This window comes from Ylistrum balloti, unplaced genomic scaffold (genome assembly GCF_031769215.1).
Source record: "Ylistrum balloti isolate Yb309-2 unplaced genomic scaffold, AGI_CSIRO_Ybal_v1 Utg370016, whole genome shotgun sequence".
Lineage (NCBI taxonomy): Eukaryota > Metazoa > Mollusca > Bivalvia > Pectinida > Pectinidae > Ylistrum > Ylistrum balloti.
Genome location: NW_026782086.1, coordinates 100,790 through 121,100, shown reverse-complemented (window position 1 = coordinate 121,100; position 20,311 = coordinate 100,790). Strand labels below are relative to the sequence as shown.

At 35.3% G+C, this 20,311-nt stretch overlaps 1 protein-coding gene across 1 annotated transcript; it reads left to right on the top strand.

Annotated features, from left to right (window-relative positions):
• Positions 1 to 461: 461 nt before the first annotated feature.
• LOC132548517 (dentin sialophosphoprotein-like) lies at positions 462 to 13,744 on the top strand. Its single transcript, XM_060212385.1, has 5 exons — positions 462 to 509; positions 3,609 to 3,761; positions 8,661 to 8,735; positions 9,221 to 12,386; positions 12,498 to 13,744. Exons 1-5 carry the CDS (start codon positions 462 to 464, stop codon positions 13,742 to 13,744), a joined length of 4,689 nt encoding a protein of 1,562 aa, XP_060068368.1.
• The last annotated feature ends 6,567 nt before the right edge of the window (positions 13,745 to 20,311 follow it).

Below are 20,311 nucleotides of genomic sequence, written 5' to 3'. Positions count from 1 at the left end.
GGCCAAGGTTATGGAGGTGAGACATATATGCGATGGTACCAGCTTTGAAATATATCGTAAATATTTCTAGGAAGAAATAAATGACGAAAATCCATATCAATATTCATGAAGAGACAAGTTAAAACAGTATTAATTTGAATATGTATTTTTTCGATCATAAGTTGCCATAACGAGCTAAATGACATCTACCTGATCTTTAAAAATGCGATTAGTATTCATCACCCAAGTTTCCTATTTCAGTGAAATATATCATTACATTCTCTCTAGAACAAGACATTACAGCAGTGAATGGCATGGGATGGCGACGTCTGCAGTCGCTATTCAGATCGTCTATTGGTTGGATGATTCCAGGAGCCCCGCCCTTAGAAGACCGAATGTCTTGAGGAGTATATAACAGTGAGTGATAATGAGAGCTGAAAACACATTACCGTGCCCGATCACTTGTGATAATAACACCAAACATGGGCACTAGTAACAAGTATGTGGATCCAGAGATCGCCAACAGTAAGGTAGGTACATTCTATTGGACTAACCTTATTTGGATTAATGTTTTGTTCGAAAGGTGGATAATACAAGAAATATCCTGTCGTTAACGTAAGTCTACAGACTAACTTATATTTACATATATATATGTATGTATATATACATGTATATATCGTAGAAATACCAACAAAAATAAATCCTTGTAAACTCTACATAATTAGGAAATTGGTTCATTTAACAGGAAATGAATTGTAAAACAGCATGGATTACATATCTTGTATCTTTGAAGTATAAAATCAACAGTAAAAGAACGAAGATGATAAATGTTTTATGACAAATCGAGATTTTTTAAATGCGTTCAACATTGTCATCAAAGATGTGTTAAATGTATATTTTTGGAATTTGATAGATATCTGCATTTCAAAGATTTTGCTGAGTGAACATTTTGATAATCGTGATCAAAGTTCAAGAGACCTAATTCAGTAGGCGTAATTTCTCAACGAAAAAAAACATGAAAGCCTGTTCCTACTGACAAGATCGTGACTAATCGCGTGTTTTTTCATTCTTTTTAAAATAGATATATTACAATTTTGTTTTTATCAAAATGTGCTGACATATTCCCACTCAACCCTGTCTTCATTTTTTGTCAATTATCCTTTTCTGGATTTAAAACAAAACCTCTGTAATTCATGTTGTATTGGCGTGCTCCACTTGTCCGCCTGGTGACAAATGGTCGCCACCATGGTGTCCGGTGTGTGTACAGACATCATCTAACACTTACCTGGGCAGAATGTTGCCATTTTTTTGTAGGTTGACTTAGCTGTAATAATAATTATGTATGGCAGTACTCCTACTCATACGTGTCTATATAGTAACAGTGGATGACAGCTATTTATAGTTATGTGATATTATAATATAAAACATAGAAAACGTTTTATTTCCTTTCTTTCTATCTATATTTACGAAATGTATCAAATATGTCAAATGCCATTATTGATTCAAAATACACATTTAAATAACATGTTTACTTCACAGTATTAATAATGGTAATAGTTATATGTTTATTGTTCTTAGCCCATACATAATTCTATAAATACTCTTAACTCTTAATTCAGGTTTCCTAGAAGACAAGAGATAATCAATTCTTTCAAACAATGATCCATCTTTCTTTAACTCCAGCTAGCAAAACGGAAGGAAAAAATAAGACATATATGATGGAGATATGTTTCAAATTGTTTAAAAATTAATGCATCGTTATCCTTTCCATTACGATTATCATCTGTCGAGAATATCAATATTCAGGTGGTTACTTACTTTAACATTGTTTTATTTTATATGCAGGGAATATTGATAAAAAAACTTTACTTTTTAGTAAGACTTGCGTGGGTTACCAGTGGAAATTACTCATGTCGTGACATCATATATTATATTATATGAAGTCACTGTATGAGTAATTTTATGAATTACATATTATCAACCTTTTCTTTCATATATTTATACAACATCACATAATAGAAGAGCGGTAAAAATAAACTTTGAACTTCAGGATTAATAAATGTCAGACTCTAATTATATCCCTTGCTGTGAATGTCGTATATCTAGCGAGCGAGAAACGCCTTAGTTCTATTTCAACAGTGTTGGTTATAAGATTACTCGAATAGAATACATTTTACATGTCATGTATCATTTCTTCGCTCGTTAATTAAATAATTTTTTCCTTTTTGTTTTTTTTTTAATTTACTTTATGCCGATGTTGCGTCATCTTTCTCTTTAACTTGTACTTAATTCATGTATTCATTTATTATATTTGTGATCAGAACAAATCTGTCCTTGTATTATAAAGTAGATGATTTATCGAGAACATATTTATCTGACAACCACGTGCATTTTTTATCGTTCTGTTATATTAACTACAAAGGGAACTAAATTACAGGAAATGCATGTTGTTATCATATATAGTAATAAATATCATTGACAGGATTGACAATAGTGTGAATATTATGTAATTTTTATTTTATATACATTATATAAGTATACAATAGTCATGAAGGACGCATGCGTGCGTGTATTTTCTACAGCTATGATAGGCCACACTTCATCGCGTTGTCCATACACAATTTTCCACCAAAGCCACTGTTTGGAGTTACAAATGCAACCAAATCTAATGTCCAAAAAATTTCTTACAATTCGATACTAACATCCCGTAGAAGAAAACTATATTATACTAAAAGACCTTACCAAAACATAAAAGGAAAAATCAATCTTCCATACTATATAAGAATGCACAGCAGTAGAATCCGGCGATACATACTGTAACCAATGTGATCTGACCACAGAAATATCTAATGGAAATAATTTAACCATCATTGCCATGATACTAATGATTTTCTGCTCGTTACGTCAACATTTTGATGCTATCATCATATATCATTAAAAATGTCAAGGTTTACATACCTTTTGATTGCCTGGTAGCTTCAAAATAAATGACGAGTATCATGCACGAGTATTAGATACTAAACGTTTGATATCTACATAGTCTTATTTATGTATATACCTGAATACCTTTGTTGTTGAGAATACGAAGCAGTCTTAAGTCATATGTAAGCTTGTAGGTGATGGCGAATTGCACAACTAAAACTTTCAACTATTGTCTCTTTCTTTAAAGAAATATAAGGCGCGCCTTTATTGTAAGCATTTAATATGAATCTGAACTTTTTAAAATAAAGAATTGAATTTAAAGTTGTTTCATTAATACACCACAAACATCTTGTTTTTATTTAAAGCGTTTTAAATCTTCAAGTTCTGCTATCGTGATGAATAATCATTTTGCACATGTTTGTGTTAATCAGTGTTATTTTTCTGAGCAAAAATCATTTATAGAATTTCATCATACTATATATGTCATTAAGTAAAAAGTAAATCGCGTTTTAACTAGTAACACTTTTGTCCTCATGTCAACACAAAGAAAACTTGCACTCTTGATGATATAAAATACAAATGAAGCTTCATTATCATGAAGTTAAATGTAGATGCATATATTACTTACCATTCCGTGTCTAACAGCAGAGAGTGTGAAGGAGTTGGTGTTACTTTAACTAACCATGCGATAATGTCTGTGTTGACAGGATGCGATTCTCAAGGCGACGTCCAGTGCCAAACGCATGGTCGGGTACTCGGTATTGGTTGGCAGTATGGGAGTGCTGGCGGTTAGTGGAATCCTCCTCGGACTCCATTTCAGTGGAAACCTAGACAAATTGGATGATGACGCAGAAGAAATGGTAAATGGCATTCCAGACTATATTTCAAAACGTATCGTACATTTAGAATATTAGTATGTCAGTGATAAAATTGTAAGTATTCTAAAAGAGAGCTGCAGCTCCCCATGCACATTTAATACAGTGCCTGATATCCAGGAACAGTCTAAATAAACATTTAGATACAAATTTTAAACAAGTAGTGCCAAATAACCAATTAAACTGTATCGTGTAGCTAATTTAATTATTTAATTAAAATTTTGGGTCCAATTATCTATTTCCTCATAGAAGCCTTCTGCTATGGAAATATCTCAACACAAACTCCAATCTTGAAACATTTTACTGTGACAGAAATCGTTGTTAAGTGGCCTTTCCAACAGCTTATGTCAAATATTGTCATAAAAGTCATAAAGGAGATTTCCTGACTTTTAATATAAATTTATTGTAATTATGAAGCGGTTGCAAAGCGAATTTGAATGTCAGGGAAAAAAATCGGATTTCAGCATACACGGTATTTGGATATATTATATATCTACAAATACTCGATGGAAACATATATTGAACTTTATCTAGAATTCGAACAATATTTGGGTTTTCCGTGTCAATCCACTTTTCAACTACAATGTTTTTAGTCTGTATTCCACCAGTTTGGGTGGATGACCGGCAGCTAATCAGCTGTATGGACTTTTTTAGTCTGTATCCCACCAGTTTGGGTGGATGACCGGCAGCTAATCAGCTGTATAAACTTTTTTAGTCTGTATCCCACCAGTTTGTGTGGATGATCAGCTGTTTATCAGCTGAATTGAGTTTTTAGTCTGTATCCCACCAGTTTGAGTGGGTGACCAGCTGCTTATCAGCTGTATGGACTTTTTAGGCTGTATTCCACCAGTTTGAGTAGGTGACCAGCTGCTAATCAGCTGTATAAACTTTTCTAGTCTGTATTCCACCAGTTTGGGTTGATGATGAACTGCTAGTCAGCTGTATAGACTTTTCTAGTCTGTATCCCACCAGTGGAAAGTGCAGGATTTATATTTTCTGAAAATAATACCATATGAATAACAATAATGAATGAAAATCTTATAATTCACTCACATATAATGTTATCCTAACTTTAATATCTCACTGTCATTTATGATGTATAATTACTGTTATTATCTAGGGAGAACTGTCATTTGCTATGCCTCTTGTTTAATCATTTCTCTTCATTTTGTGATAAAATAAAGTATGACAAAATGAAATATGAATGTAATCGCACGTAATAGTCTGTGGTGTGTATGTTTATGACATAATACTGTATACAAATAACTAGAGGACATCATGCTGAATGACCAAGTGTGGCAGGATCTATAATTTTAATATTTGTATTGAATTGTACAAGTCAAATGATTGTAGTAATGTAATCCTCTACAGAACGTGCTCTAATCACTTTCATACAAATTATCACGATTTTCATAATAATTCTCTTTTCTCTACCAGTAAGCCACTACCAACAGGTTTCATTACTGACCTTTTTGTGTAAAGTAGATTAACTATCTTCTGAGTAGGCGTTCACGATGTCCTGGTCTATCGGTGTCCTCTATTCTTTCTTTTGTGTTGACATTGATTAATATCATAGCTTTTCAGAAGACCATGTCATTCAGTATGTTAATAATGATATACATATATAGGTAAGGAGAGTTAAAACGCCTCACCTAACTCTGAATATGTTAATCTGTCTATATGTACAACATATATAATGCATATTATAATACTGTTATGGATGTTACGGCGGACGAGCCACTTAAAGTTAGAGCTAGGTATATACTCTGATCAATTAGTAATTTGTATTCATTATAAATAATTTGTTAACAAACTAATTAATGTAAATTCAGTTAGTGTCTCCTGAAGCAGTTAGGTTAAATGTTAGATGATGTATACGTGAATTGTCTCGCTGAACCTTGTCTTTTGTACAGAAGTTTGTTAAAAGGCCAGACAAATTAAACAGGATAGCTGTAATGTGTTTTCATAAATCGTTAAACTAGTGTTAGAATTTGACTATTAATTAGTCTATGACAGAACTTTATCGTCAGTAACTTGAACGATAGATCGCCAGGTCAATCTGACATTTTTTTCATTTCATAAAAATTCAATATATTTGACAGGGGGTAACCATGAATGTCAATGGTAGCCTTAATTGATTTATATAGTGCTGCTTATGGCACGTACGTGACGGGGGTTACTTGTATGCATTAATTAATAAATGACCTCATAATTAACCCCTACTGACAGACACGGTGGGATTGGTGAGACTGATGTTAAGGCCCTGTGTTACATACTATAAGCTAAGCTTGTATGATCGGAACTTACATTAGAAACACGAATCTGCAATTAACATTGAGAATAGAAGCAGTCGTGCGTGACACTGACCGACTAACATTTCGACAAGATGATACAACATATTAACATACAAAGCAGAAAAGAAAGACATATAAAAAAAGTACATCAATTATATTTTTGTCTTGTAGATCAGTTTCCATAAAAACGTAATCATTGAAAGGTTTCAATTAATTAGAAAGTATACACATGTCTGTTAATTTATTAAGAATAAATCTTTCAAATAAACAGTAATAAAAAGTCATTTAAACTGAAAACTCATCAATCAAAATTGTTGATTAAATATTTATGAAAGCTGGTTTATCATTAACTCTATGAGAACTGATTTCTGAAACTTTTCACGCACGTAACAATAATGATGATACATCTTTCTTTTCAACTACTGTAAATGGTCAATCTCAGAGTAATGAACCCATCTTATATATCTTCAACAAGATCAATCATATTTGCATCCAGAAAATGAGTTAAAAAAAAAATAAAAATGAAGATGAAAATTTCACTGGTAGTTAATACAACAGTTCGCTGTTTCTAGTGTTTTACTGAATGAGTCATTTTCTTAACCCAGTGCAGAGCAATAATTTCACTCACAATTATCATAATGGTCATTTCCAATTCAATAATCTGTGTGTATGCAATGGATAGGTGATTAAGTGGAAATAAGAGGAAAGATTGCACAAAAGAAATTCAAGTCAATCGCACCTGTCGGTAAAAATTTAGAATGCGATACACTAGATACGGAATTAAACTACATTGTACAGTTATGTTGTTCTTCAGTGATACTAAGGGCCAAACTAACGGGCTAAACTAACGACATAATGATCTGTAAAACTTTTAAAAGATATTTAATTAATTCTAGGAAACATTCTTAGATTTATAATATACAGTATATAATGGTAATGTATATAACGTGTTAATCAGCATTCTAAAGTCAGAATCTTCTGCTAACTTTAAGTTACTCTCTCTCTCTCTCTCTCTCTCTCTCTCTCTCTCTCTCTCTCTCTCTCTCTCTCTCTCTCTCTCTCAAAATGGTATGTGAAATGCTTTTGCAGAAATTCCATTTTCGTAACCATCTGCTTTCAGATAAATTATCAGCTATGGGTTTTTTTAAAATGAACCTGGTCGCAATGGTCACTTACGGTTATTGTCGGGGGCAAGCGACATACATGGTCAGACATATCGATGATTGACCGTCGATGTCCACTTTGTGCGAACACATACGGTGCTATTATTAGCACTGATACACAGATAGGTAACGATGGTTGCTCCTGTGTTGTTGGACACTAACGACTTACTAGTACTTTTTAACAGTAACACGTAAATCATATAAACATAACACATTGTGGTTTACCTATAACATACACTGTCTTGTCACGTTAATATTGAAATTGAATTCAGAATATTCGGCGTTTTATGATGTTGAACATATACTTAAACTATGCGTACGTATGCATTGTTTCGTATTCGTCAATGGCGTTTTATCTACCACTGCAATCCAATTTTGAAATTATGAGTTCTATTCTAATTATCGTCGTTTTAATTGTTTTCCTGTGTTGATAGACAGCACGTCAAATAAGTAATGCTACCATGACTTCGGATGTTATTAAACCTACAACTAGACATTAGTTAAAAGGTTGACTACAAGAATATAAGTGATTAATCAAGCTATGCTATGATTATAGAGAAAGGGTATGAACATTACCAATATATAGGTTACTGTGTAAAGTGTATGTAAACACAGCTACATAAATAGACCAATGTTAGATTTTAAACCTGTCCACTAGGTTACTAGTGTTTTAAATCGGCAGATCTTTATACGTAGTCTAGAAATATCGTACATCCTGATCCGAATGATAGCGAACTTTAAAAACAAAATGTTGACCCGAACACTCCGTGATTTTTTTCAGTTTCTTTCGCAACACCAAAAGAAATGTCTGGGATTTTTACTAATTAATCAGTACATCTGAAGTGGTTAAAGTATTACACAAAATTCACACAAGCAGAATTATATACTGTAAAGTCACTAAACAGCATCGTACGACTGTTTCTTCGTCTGTCCTCAGAGAAAAATGATTATCTGTTGAAAGAAATGTCCAACTGTATACTATAGGAGGTGCAGATAGCCTAAGGCTAGGTATCAGTTGGTACAGTTCTGTGTAGTGTAAAAACAATTTGTGTGCTTGTTTTGATATATATTTTCTTAATATACACATGAACTCGATGTTGCTCTAAAACGGGCTGTATGGGGTTAGTGCACTTGCCCATCTGGGTTTTAATTTTTCTTTTGATTGCTCTGATTTTTCCTCTGTCACCTCCAAGCCTTAACATTTAGGTACTTGACATCACTGTCGCGTCCTAGAAGGATGAAACAGCTGTATGATGTAGTTTATTTCATTGTTTGACTTTACTATATCGAACTCTGATTTTGTATTTAAAAGGTGCTATTTACCTGTGTTCCTTTATACAATCTTCTGAATGAATGAAATGAAGTGAATGAATGAGTACTATTGCATATTGCCGTATTGAACTTACAAACACGTCTTTATCCAATAGGTAGTGATAAACTCCGGAGCCCAGGTGGGTGCCGACATCAAAGCCCCTATCACCGGTGATGATATTTCGATAACGGTGAGTTTATGGTCATTTCTGAAATACCGTTTGAGGAAACGTCAATACAAAAGTGTCTGTGACCTTCATATCAATATTGATAGTGGTATCAATGTTTCAGCATTGTTACAACAAATACTAATCCTATAACAGTCTGATTGTAAAATGGTTGCCTCTTACCGTTCTCGTTTTATAATAAGCATTTAAAAATGACAATGATCCAAGTATGTCAATAGCATAATGAAGAAACTTAATCTTAAAAGTAATTATACGGAAAATTTCCATGGAAATACCTATATCATGAGGTTAAACAGGCTAGACATTACCCAAAGAGCATTGTCGCAACTCTATTTAATCAGATGAAGCATAATATCTCATACGTAGTTTTTATCATATATTGGACTATACCGTCATTATTATTCAAGTATCTTGTACCATTACATGAAGTAGAGCTCAATCAGTTGTACGTTACAAAGAATAATTCTTTCTCCTCGCCCTCATTGTAGGACGCGGATACATTACTTGAGGAGGATGACGTATTGGTTTCATCACTATCCCATGCCGGCTCCGAGCCTGAATTTTTCCCGGAATCGGAGGAGGAGGAGTACGAAGAGCATGAACGTGACAGTCACGTGACTAGCGGCAGCAGTGAAGACGAGAGCGAGGGCGACAGTCACGTTAATGATCACAGCAAGAGTAGTGAAGATGACGATGAATTCAACAGCAGTAATGAAGATACACACACTGGTGACAATGAAAGCAGCGAAGTTGATAGCAACGACTATGGTGAGGATAGCAGAGACAGTGAAAGCAACGAAAACAGTAACGATGATAATGATAAAAGTGATGAAGACAGTGATGCTGACAGCAAAGAAAGTGATGGCGATAGTGACGGTGATAGCAAAGAAAGTGATGACAGTGCCGGTGACAGCAAAGAAAGTGATGGCGATAGTGACGGTGATAGCAAAGAAAGTGATGACAGTGCCGGTGACAGTAAAGAAAGTGATCAGAGTGACGATGAGAGCAATGAAAGTGATGACAATAATAATGTCGACAGCAAAGACAGTGAGGGCGATAGCGACGATGATAGTAACGAAAATGATGACGACAGTGATGATGACAGCAAAGACAGTGATAGCGGTAACGACGATGAAAGCAATGAAAGTGATGACGATAGTGATGATGACAGCAAAGAAAGTGATGACGACAGTAATGATGACAGCAAAGAAAGTGATGACGACAGTGATGATGACAGCAAAGAAAGTGATAACGATAGTGATGATGACAGCAAAGAAAGTGTTAGCGACAGTGACAATGACAGCAAAGAAAGTGATGACGACAGTGATGATGACAGCAAAGAAAGTGATGACGAAAGTGATGATGACAGCAAAGAAAGTGATGACGACAGTGATGATGAGAGCAATGACAGCGATGACGAAAGTGATGATGACAGCAAAGAAAGTGATGACGATAGTGATGATGACAGCAAAGAAAGTGATAGCGGCAGTGACGATGACAGCAAAGAAAATGATAAGAGTGATGGTGAGAGCAATGACAGCGATGACGAGAGTGATGATGACAGTAAAGACAATGATAGCGGCAGTGATGATGACAGCAAAGAAAGTGATGACGATAGTGATGATGACAGCAAAGAAAGTGATAGCGACAGTGACGATGACAGCAAAGAAAATGATAAGAGCGATGATGAGAGCAATGACAGCGATGACGACAGTGATGATGACAGCAAAGACAATGATAGCGGCAGTGATGATGACAGCAAAGAAAGTGTTAGCGACAGTGACGATGACAGCAAAGAAAGTGATGACGATAGTGATGATGACAGCAAAGAAAGTGATAGCGGCAGTGACGATGACAGCAAAGAAAATGATAAGAGTGATGATGAGAGCAATGAAAATGATGACGATAGTGATGATGACAGCAAAGACAGTGAGGGCGATAGCGACGATGATAGTAACGAAAATGATGACGATAGTGATGATGACAGCAAAGACAGTGATAGCGGCAGTGACGATGAGAGCAATGAAAGTGATGACGATAGTGACGATGACAGCAAAGAAAGTGATAAGAGTGGCGATGAGAGCAATGACAGTGGTGACGACAGTGATGATGACAGCAAAGACAGTGAGGGCGATAGCGACGATGATAGCAACAAAAATGATGACGATAGTGATGATGACAGCAAAGAGAGTGAGGGCGATAGCGACGATGATAGTAACGAAAATGATGACGATAGTGATGATGACAGCAAAGACAGTGATAGCGGCAGTGACAATGAGAGCATTGAAAGTGATGACGATAGTGACGATGACAGCAAAGACAGTGATAAGAGTGGCGATGAGAGCAATGACAGCGGTGACGATAGTGATGATGACAGCAAAGACAGTGAGGGCGATAGCGACGATGATAGCAACGAAAATGAAGATGATAGTGATGATAACAGCAAAGACAGTGATAGCGACAGTGACGATGAGAGCAATGAAAGTGATGACGATAGTGACGATGACAGCAAAGAAAGTGATAAGAGTGGCGATGAGAGCAATGACAGCGGTGACGATAGTGATGATGACAGCAAAGACAGTGAGGGCGATAGCGACGAAGATAGTAACGAAAATGATGACGATAGTGATGATGACAGCGAAGACAGTGATAGCGACAGTGACGCTGACAGCAATGACAGCGATGACGACAGTAATGATGACCGCAAAGACAGTAATAGCGGCAGTGACGATGAGAGCAATGAAAGTGATGATGATAGTGACGATGACAGCAAAGAAAGTGATAAGAGTGGCGATGAAAGCAATGACAGCGACGACGATAATGACGATGAAAGCAATGAAAGTGATGACAATAGTGATGATGACAGCAAGGACAGTGATGGCGATAGTGACGATGATAGCAAAGAAAATGTCAACAGTGAAGACGACAGTAAAGAAAGTGATGACAATAGCGACGATGAGAGCAAGGACAGTGATGGCGATAGTGACGATGATAGCAAAGAGAATGTCAACAGTGAAGACGACAGTAAAGAAACTGATGACAATAGCGACGATGAGAGCAATAAAACTGATGACGATAGTGATGCTGATAGCGATGATGACAGCAAAGAAAATGATAGCAATAGTGACGATGATAGCAAAGAGAATGATGAAAACACTGATGATGACAGCAAAGACAGTGATAATGATAGCAATGAAACTGATGGTGATAGTGATGATGAAAGCAAAGAAAGTGATAAGAGTGACGATAAGAGCAATGATAGCGATAAAGACGATGACGATGAGAACAATATAAGCGATGACGATAGTGACGATGACACCAAAGAAAGTGATGACGACAGTAACGATGACAGTAAAGAAAATGACGATGACAGTGACAATAACAGCAAGGAAAATGATGGCGAAACGAAAGGAGATATCAATATCGAATCTCTACTGAACGATTTAGTAGGTGATGATTTGGACGACAATGACCAGAAATCGTCTGGCAGAGAGAATGACGACAACAACAACGATGATGATGATGATGATGATGATGATGATGATGATGATGATGATGATGATGATGATGACAAGCATGACAGTAAGGAAAGTAGCAATGACATTGATAGCAAAGAGAGTGATGATGACAACGATGATGAAAGCGATAACGACAGTGAAGATGACGACAGCAAGGACAGTGGTGAAAATAGTGGCGACAAAAGCGAGGATGAAAGTGATAACAAGGAGAGCAGTGAAAACAGTAAAGATGACGACAGCGACTTAGTGTCTGACGATTTGGATGATGATGATGATGATGATGATGATGATGATGATGATGATGATGATGATGATGATGATGAAAACAGCAATGAAACCAAAAGTGTGAAAGACAACGATGATTCATCTAACAATGACGATGATATAAGTAATCAAAATGACGATGATTCAAAAAATGACGAAAGTCAAGAGGACAATGAAAACAACGATGATGAATACGATGGCAAGAATGGAGACGGTTATGATGATGGGGACACAAAAGATAATGATGTTGATATTGATGATGTTTTTTCTGATATGCTGAGTGACGTATTTGTAGATGGGTCAAAGGTCAATGTATTGAATGACGAGAATGGATTTTCGGGAGTAAGTTTCAATGTCGGTATGATAGATGACACAGACACCACAGGACTTGGCAATAATCAGTTAGATAATAACGCTAACATCGGCGATGCCTCGTTATCCAGTCCCGTACTCGCAATGTCTACAAATGAGGACAGTGATTTATTAGGAGATGCATTTAACGATGGTCTCTCAGTAGCCGCCTCAGCAGTTAGTCCAGATTTTAATGTGATGGACCCAAGCTCCTCTGTAGGAATGATATCTGATCTGTTAAACGATGGGTTCGTTAACGATGATGATATCTGGAACAACAATAATGTTGACGATAATGGTGATGATATAAACGATGATGGCATTTATGATCAGAATATTGGCTCCAACAATGACAATAATGATGACGAGGACATGGATAATAATGATGATAATTATAACAACGAGGAAAATAATTATAGCAATGACGAAAATAACGATGATCAATATGAAAACGATGAAAATGATGATCATCATTACGATAACAACGATGACAATAACGAGAATCATTATGAAAACAATGAAAATGATGATAACTACGACAACAACGATGACAATAATGATGATCATTATGTTACCAATGATGAAAATGATAACTACGATAATAACGATGACAGTAATGATGATCATAACGTTAACAATGATGAAAATTATTATAACTACGGTAACAACGATGACAATAATGAGCATAACCATAACACTGATGAAAACGATGATGATAACGATAACAACGATGATAACTACGGTAATGGTTACGATACCAATGATGATAATAATTTCGTCAGTATCAACGATAATAACAATGAAGATGACGACGAGCCTTACAACAACTCCCCAATAGTACAAGCCGCAAGTTTAACAGAAAATGATGACGAGGAGTAGAAATAAGCGTCATCAATTTTCTTATAAGAATTCCATTCTTCACATCGTACACAAATCATCGAATTAAGAGAATGATTACCTCCATCATTTTCATTTCGTATTTCGATGCAATGATGCAATGACATAACATGTAATGTCTATTAGGATAAAAGTATATGATAATTCAGGTCAAATTGTGTATATTACATGATTAATGAGAAGTAAATTATTGTTCTGTTGTGCAGGCCACAATAGTTATGTTCTGTTATATTTATTTGATGTCACCTGGAAAAGAGCTGGTCTCTCTTTCATGTGTACCATTCGTCATTCTAACAAGAAGTCTAATTGTTTTGTATTAGTTTCGTCTGTTACGTATATTTAGTGTTTATTTTACTTTTACGGAATAAATAATGTTGTTTTACATAAACTGCTTTTATTTTTCACCAATATGTCAGTTACTGAACAATAAAATTATGTTAATAAGCCATTTTGTCCACATGCAATGCAATTTCTTAGGACTTCTTCAAATGTTAAACCAGAATAATATGCATAAGGAACCCTTGCATGTTGTAGGTTTAACAATACATTTAACAATGAAATAGTGTTAGGAGAGAGGAAGGTGGTGAATTTTGAGATTCAAATTACATCACATTTACGAGGAATTGTATTTCATTCATCGACATAATGACAACTACATCCACATTCACAACTACATTAACATTTAATATGAGAGACAACCACGACCAAAATGACAACATTATCAAAATTGAAGATGTGTTATTTACATTGACGTTTAATGAGTGACAACTACATTATGATGACAACTTTATCAAAACCGAAATTGTGTTACTTACATGAACGTTTAATATGAATTGGAACCACACCCACAATGACAACTATATCGAAAATGAGAAAGTGTTACCTACATTAACGTTTAATATGAGTGACAACCACACCCACAATGATAACTATATCAAAATTGAAAATGTATAACTTACATTAATGTTTGATATGAGTGACAACCACACCCACAATGATAACTATATCAAAATTGAAGATGTGTTGTTTACATTAATGTTTGATATGAGTGACAACCACACCCACAATGATAACTATATCAAAACTGAAAATGTATAACTTACATTAATGTTTGATATGAGTGACAACCACACCCACAATGATAACTATATCAAAATTGAAGATGTGTTATTTACATTAACGTTTGATACGAGTGACAACTACTCCCACAATGATAAATATATCAAAATTTTAAAATGTGTTAACTACATTAACATTGACAACTATATCCACAATGATAACTATATGCACATTGATAATTGGTTTACAGCAGTATTAACATTCAATGAGTTACAACTACATCCACAACGATAAATATATCCACGCTAACAACTACATTTACATTCAATATGAGTGCACCAAAAATGACAGTTATATCCATGTTGACAATTGATTATTAACTATATTTAACATTTATTTAATATGAATAGCAACTACATCCACAATGACAACTCTATCAATATTGTAAATATGTAAAGAACTACATAAATGTTTAATGAGACAACTACTACCAAGATGACAACTACTACCTAGATGACAACTACTACCTAGATGACAACTACTACCAAGATGACAACTACTACCTAGATGACAACTACTACCAAGATGACAACTACTACCTAGATGACAACTACTACCTAGATGACAACTACTACCTAGATTACAACTACTACCAAGATGACAACTACTACCTAGATGACAACTACTACCAGGATGACAACTACTACCTAGATGACAACTACTACCTAGATGACAACTACTACCTAGATGACAACTACTACCTAGATGACAACTACTACCTAGATGACAACTACTACCTAGATGACAACTACTACCAAGATGACAACTACTACCAAGATGACAATTACTACCAAGATGACAACTACTACCAAGATGACAACTACTACCTAGATGACAACTACTACCTAGATGACAACTACTCACACTGAATGACATCTTTGTTTATAGAGTATGAATGTCGCCACTTTTATTTTGACAACATTTTCCCTGAAAATAAATGACAAACATAGACACCCACTAGGAATCCCCCTTACATTGTCTGAATCACAACAGCTTTAACAATTAGGAGAACGTCAAATTTTCACATTGGCTAATTGACAAAAGCCTCACTTTGAATGATATGTACATTTATCTAGAAAATGACACATATACACACATCAGAAGTCAAACTCCTGTCTCGCTGTTGTCTGTCCAAGTCTTGCATAAAAACATTGAAATATTGAAATGTTAGTAGAATCTTAATTTAAACTCAAAATCATGACGTGATGAGGGGAAATGCAAATTCATAATTATTACAATATTATCAAACTAAAATATTTTTTTAGTTTTTATCTCTTAAATGTCACTTGATGATATATTTCAAAACCTTCATTAGAAAAAAATGACCAAAAAATATGTCATTGTTGAAAAGTAGGTAACGGGAATTAAGAGCCCTAATTACTAATTAAGTCACTCTTGAGCACCGTTTTTTTGTCTCAATGCATCTATAAACAATACGTTTATCACGTGCAGTGTATTTATTTGAAATATTTTTGCAAATATGGATGATATTAAAATGGAAAAAGTCAATTTAGCACCGGGTTTCACAGGATCATAAATTACCTTTGTCTATTACTTACGGGATGTGTATTTTTGTTTACCGCTTTAGTAAGGGGAATGGTGGTGTTGGGATATTCATTTAGGAGTCACTGTCGCTGTCACATTCTGACCAGTTCTCCACTGTCATTGCGTCATCAACACAACTAAGGAAACTGGAGGAGGCAGTTGTTTGTGCAGTATCAGACTGGTGTCGGTCATAAGAAAGATATCATAGGACAAATGCAATGTGGGCACAGCAGCCGACTACATTGGCACCAACCTTACATTGACAATACCAGCCTGATATTGGGGTCAGTCCATTAGAATATTCAATCCAAAGACTACACCTTCGAAGCAACATGTCGTGAACGAATCTGAACTTCGATCAAGTCAGGTTTCTCCCTGCATAGCATAAGTTCATACTGACCATCTTCAGCTACGTGCTCTTTGGTGTAGAATTTTGACTGTTTCAGCTGATATAACCCCATGGTAAGATCTCTCAACTCAGGTTCTGATAACTTTGAGAAATCAGGCAAACTGGCCTCATCAAGCTTTACCCAAATAGACCGCTTCCTTGTTAACTCTTCTGCCTCAATAAGAATTTGAAGTTTGTTAGGTGTTTTGGACAATGCCATCATTCTCTCAGCAATTATAATGTCATTGGGAGAATTCGAAGCAAGTGGAGGGCGAAAGGCATTGCAAATTGCACAAACAATTCGTACAAAATCTCCTACAACGGGAATTGGTGTGTTTGGCAGTACTTGTCCCAACGTCTTCCACTGCTTAATCCGTCCATTGGCTGACTCAACAACCCACCTTACCTTTGTAACAAAACGGGATTCATTTGATTCTTCGATGGTATGCTGCTTCTGATCCTTCGGTTGAAAAAATGGTATTTCTGTTTTGATACCAGAATCCCTAAAAAAATCTGTCACATCTCTGAAGCCTCTGTCAACAACAAGGACATCATCATCTTGAAACAAATCATTGATGTTCTCAGTGTTAGTTTTGAGCGTGTGCTTTGTGATATTGGCATCATTAATTGTTTCGACCATCTGCTAAATACGGACCAAGAACAGATATAACCATCAGAAGCTACAAGAAGCATTGGCTTCAAGAAAGGACGTCCCTTGTGCATTGAGAACGAGCGACGTTGGAATGTGTAATTACTGGATTTTTCAACATAAATATAAGTGCCATCAGCAACAACCACAGCGACATGCTCACCTGACGCAAACATTGTAGTATGGTTTTGGATAACTTGTTCTCTTGTGACGTGATGCAGGCCAATGTGGGAAGGAACAAAGTGATTCAGTAATGCTTTTCGAGCAGAGTGTATACATTTTCCACACGTTCGCTTTGTCATACTGAAAAACGTAGCTAAATTGCTAAGGACATGCCCGTTTTCAACTTAACAAGAAGAACAGCTAATGGTCATCTGCCCGACCACGTGGGTTTTCCCCGGGTACTCCGGTTTCCTCCCACAATAAGATCCCTCGCGCGCTTACATCCGGGCCAACAAGAGTGATTAGTATAAGTTGGAATAACTTGTTTCGCAATTGTTGTAAAATAAATAAAGTTTATATTATATATATAAAACAGCTAATGCAGTCCTTGCACTTCTGTATAGTGTAGAGTACAGAGATGTGTTAACTGACTGTAAAAGCTCGGAAAACTGAGATTTATAAAGTCCTGTGAGTCGATAATAATCTTGATCAGTTAATCCATCAGGTGAATCAAAGTCCAAACAACTTTTTCTAGAAGCCAGTGATCTCAGTGAAAGCAGGATTTCTGATATTTCAGATGAATCCAGTTCCGAGTCTTCACTGGTAGGAGTGAGTGACTGAAGAACATTGGAATAAATATCACCATCCACTATATGAGAAGCACAGCACCTAGATGTGTTTGGAATCAAGACACATGTCTTAATGAAAATCTTAACTCTTATTTCCGTACATGGTTTCACAATTTTACTTTTTTCATCTCCTGACTTCCCACAAACGAAACATCGCGACCCAGTAAGCGTAGCTCATGGAATATCAAGTTTGATTTTTTAGAGTCAGGTGTCTCATTCTGATGGTCTAAACCACTGTTAGAATGCTCTACTGGTTCATGTTGTTTGTAGAATCTCCCTCTGCATTTCTTACATACAGGGTCACCTAAACATAAATCTTTATTGATATCATCTTTCAAGAAAGGCAGAACATCTGCCTGATTCAGACAATATATTATGACTTTATAATCTGCTTTGCAGCAAGCACACTGCTTGTGTATAGGCATTTTACAAAAATAACAAAAAGTTAATAAAAACTAAACAAAATACTATAATATTATTATATATATATGTCACACTTGTATGAATGAAATTATATTTAACGGTTTAGTGATACACAAGATATGTGCATAAGTCAATGCATGTACGAAATGCACAGAACAAAGTATACTTATATATCTGGATATACCATGTATTACATACACTGCATTGTAGATTACTGAAGTTTGCTAGTGTTTGAAACAAGACCATTAACAAGATATACATCAAGGAGATGTCATGATGTCATACTATTTTATGTTAAAGCTCTAGTGTCAAACCATCTTATGTTAAAGCTCAAGAATACAACTAATGCACGGAAAAATTATTATACTGTGAAATTTATTTGAAATTAATTTTCATACAGTATAATTCAATATTCATTTTCATTAACCGGAATAAGATAGTGACCGGTGCTCTTGCACTTTAAATTGTCTATTTAAATGGCATGCCTCTCTTACCCTGAATGTAACTTCTTCATTGCTCTAATTCATGCAAAAATTTTTCAAATAAATACACCTCACGTGATAAACGTATTGTTTATAGATGCATTAAGACAAAAACCGGTGCTCAAGTGTGACTTAATTAGTAATTAGGGCACTTAATTACCGTGACCTACTTTTCAACAATGACATATTTTTGGTCATTTTTTCTAATGAAGGTTTTGAAATATATCATCAAATAAAATTTAAGAGAAAAAAAACTAAAAAAAATATTTTAGTTTGATAATTAATGCAATAACTATGAATTTGATCCCCGACTCGTCCCCCCTATAACAACTGAACAGCCTTGAGCTGACCTTAGATTAATGTCATGTCATTACCACTTGACCTCAAGTTTTTAATAGACAAAAAAAAAATAAAAAGTATTCGTCATGGCCACCAGAAGGCTCAAACTGGCACTCCTCCTTTGGACAACACCTAATCATTCCTATAGGAGGAGTAGCATTTTACAGAGTTTGTTCCACTTCCACATTACCAAAATTTGACAATACCCAATGATTCCTACTGGAGGAGTAGAATTTTAAATAAAGAACTTGTAGGCCTCATGGTGACTAATTATAAAAAAATTTATTCCACTTTGGATACTTTAGACCAAATTCGGTTAAAATCTGCTTAGTCGTTCATGAGTAGAAGCAATTTGTAGAAAAAAATTGACAGTTGGGAAGATGACAGACTGCAGCGGTATGCCATAAGCTCACCTGGACTTGAACCTTCATCCCAAGTGAGCTGAAAATATGAGCAAAAGAACATTCTTTCCAGTTTTAATCCGCTTTTACTTCCATACAATGTATTTATCAGTATGACTCAAGATATGAACCCTCATAGCCCTTTTATTGGAGTTATTTATGTCTCTTGTACTTCATGTAACAAAACCTTATGAAATACACTTCTTTCACATTTATAATGGCCCTAAGATTCACTTTGTCTTATCAGTTTGACTTTAAAAGATGTGCACCCTCTTTTTCATGAAGTTATCTGTCCTTTTAATAGAGTTTTGCCCCCTTATGCTGATTCAGCTTACAAAATTTGTGAAATCATAATGCCTTCCAGAGTTTTAAGCAGATTCCAATAAATGTTTTCTTTACACTGTCATTATTA

Coding starts and splice junctions, on each gene's coding strand:
- LOC132548517 (XM_060212385.1), top strand. CDS start 462: ATGGGCACTAGTAACAAGTATGTGGATCCAGAGATCGCCAACAGTAAG. Junction 8,736..9,220: donor GTGATGATATTTCGATAACG/GTGAGTTTATGG, acceptor CCCTCATTGTAG/GACGCGGATACATTACTTGA. Junction 12,387..12,497: donor TGATGAAAGCGATAACGACA/GTGAAGATGACG, acceptor ACAGCGACTTAG/TGTCTGACGATTTGGATGAT.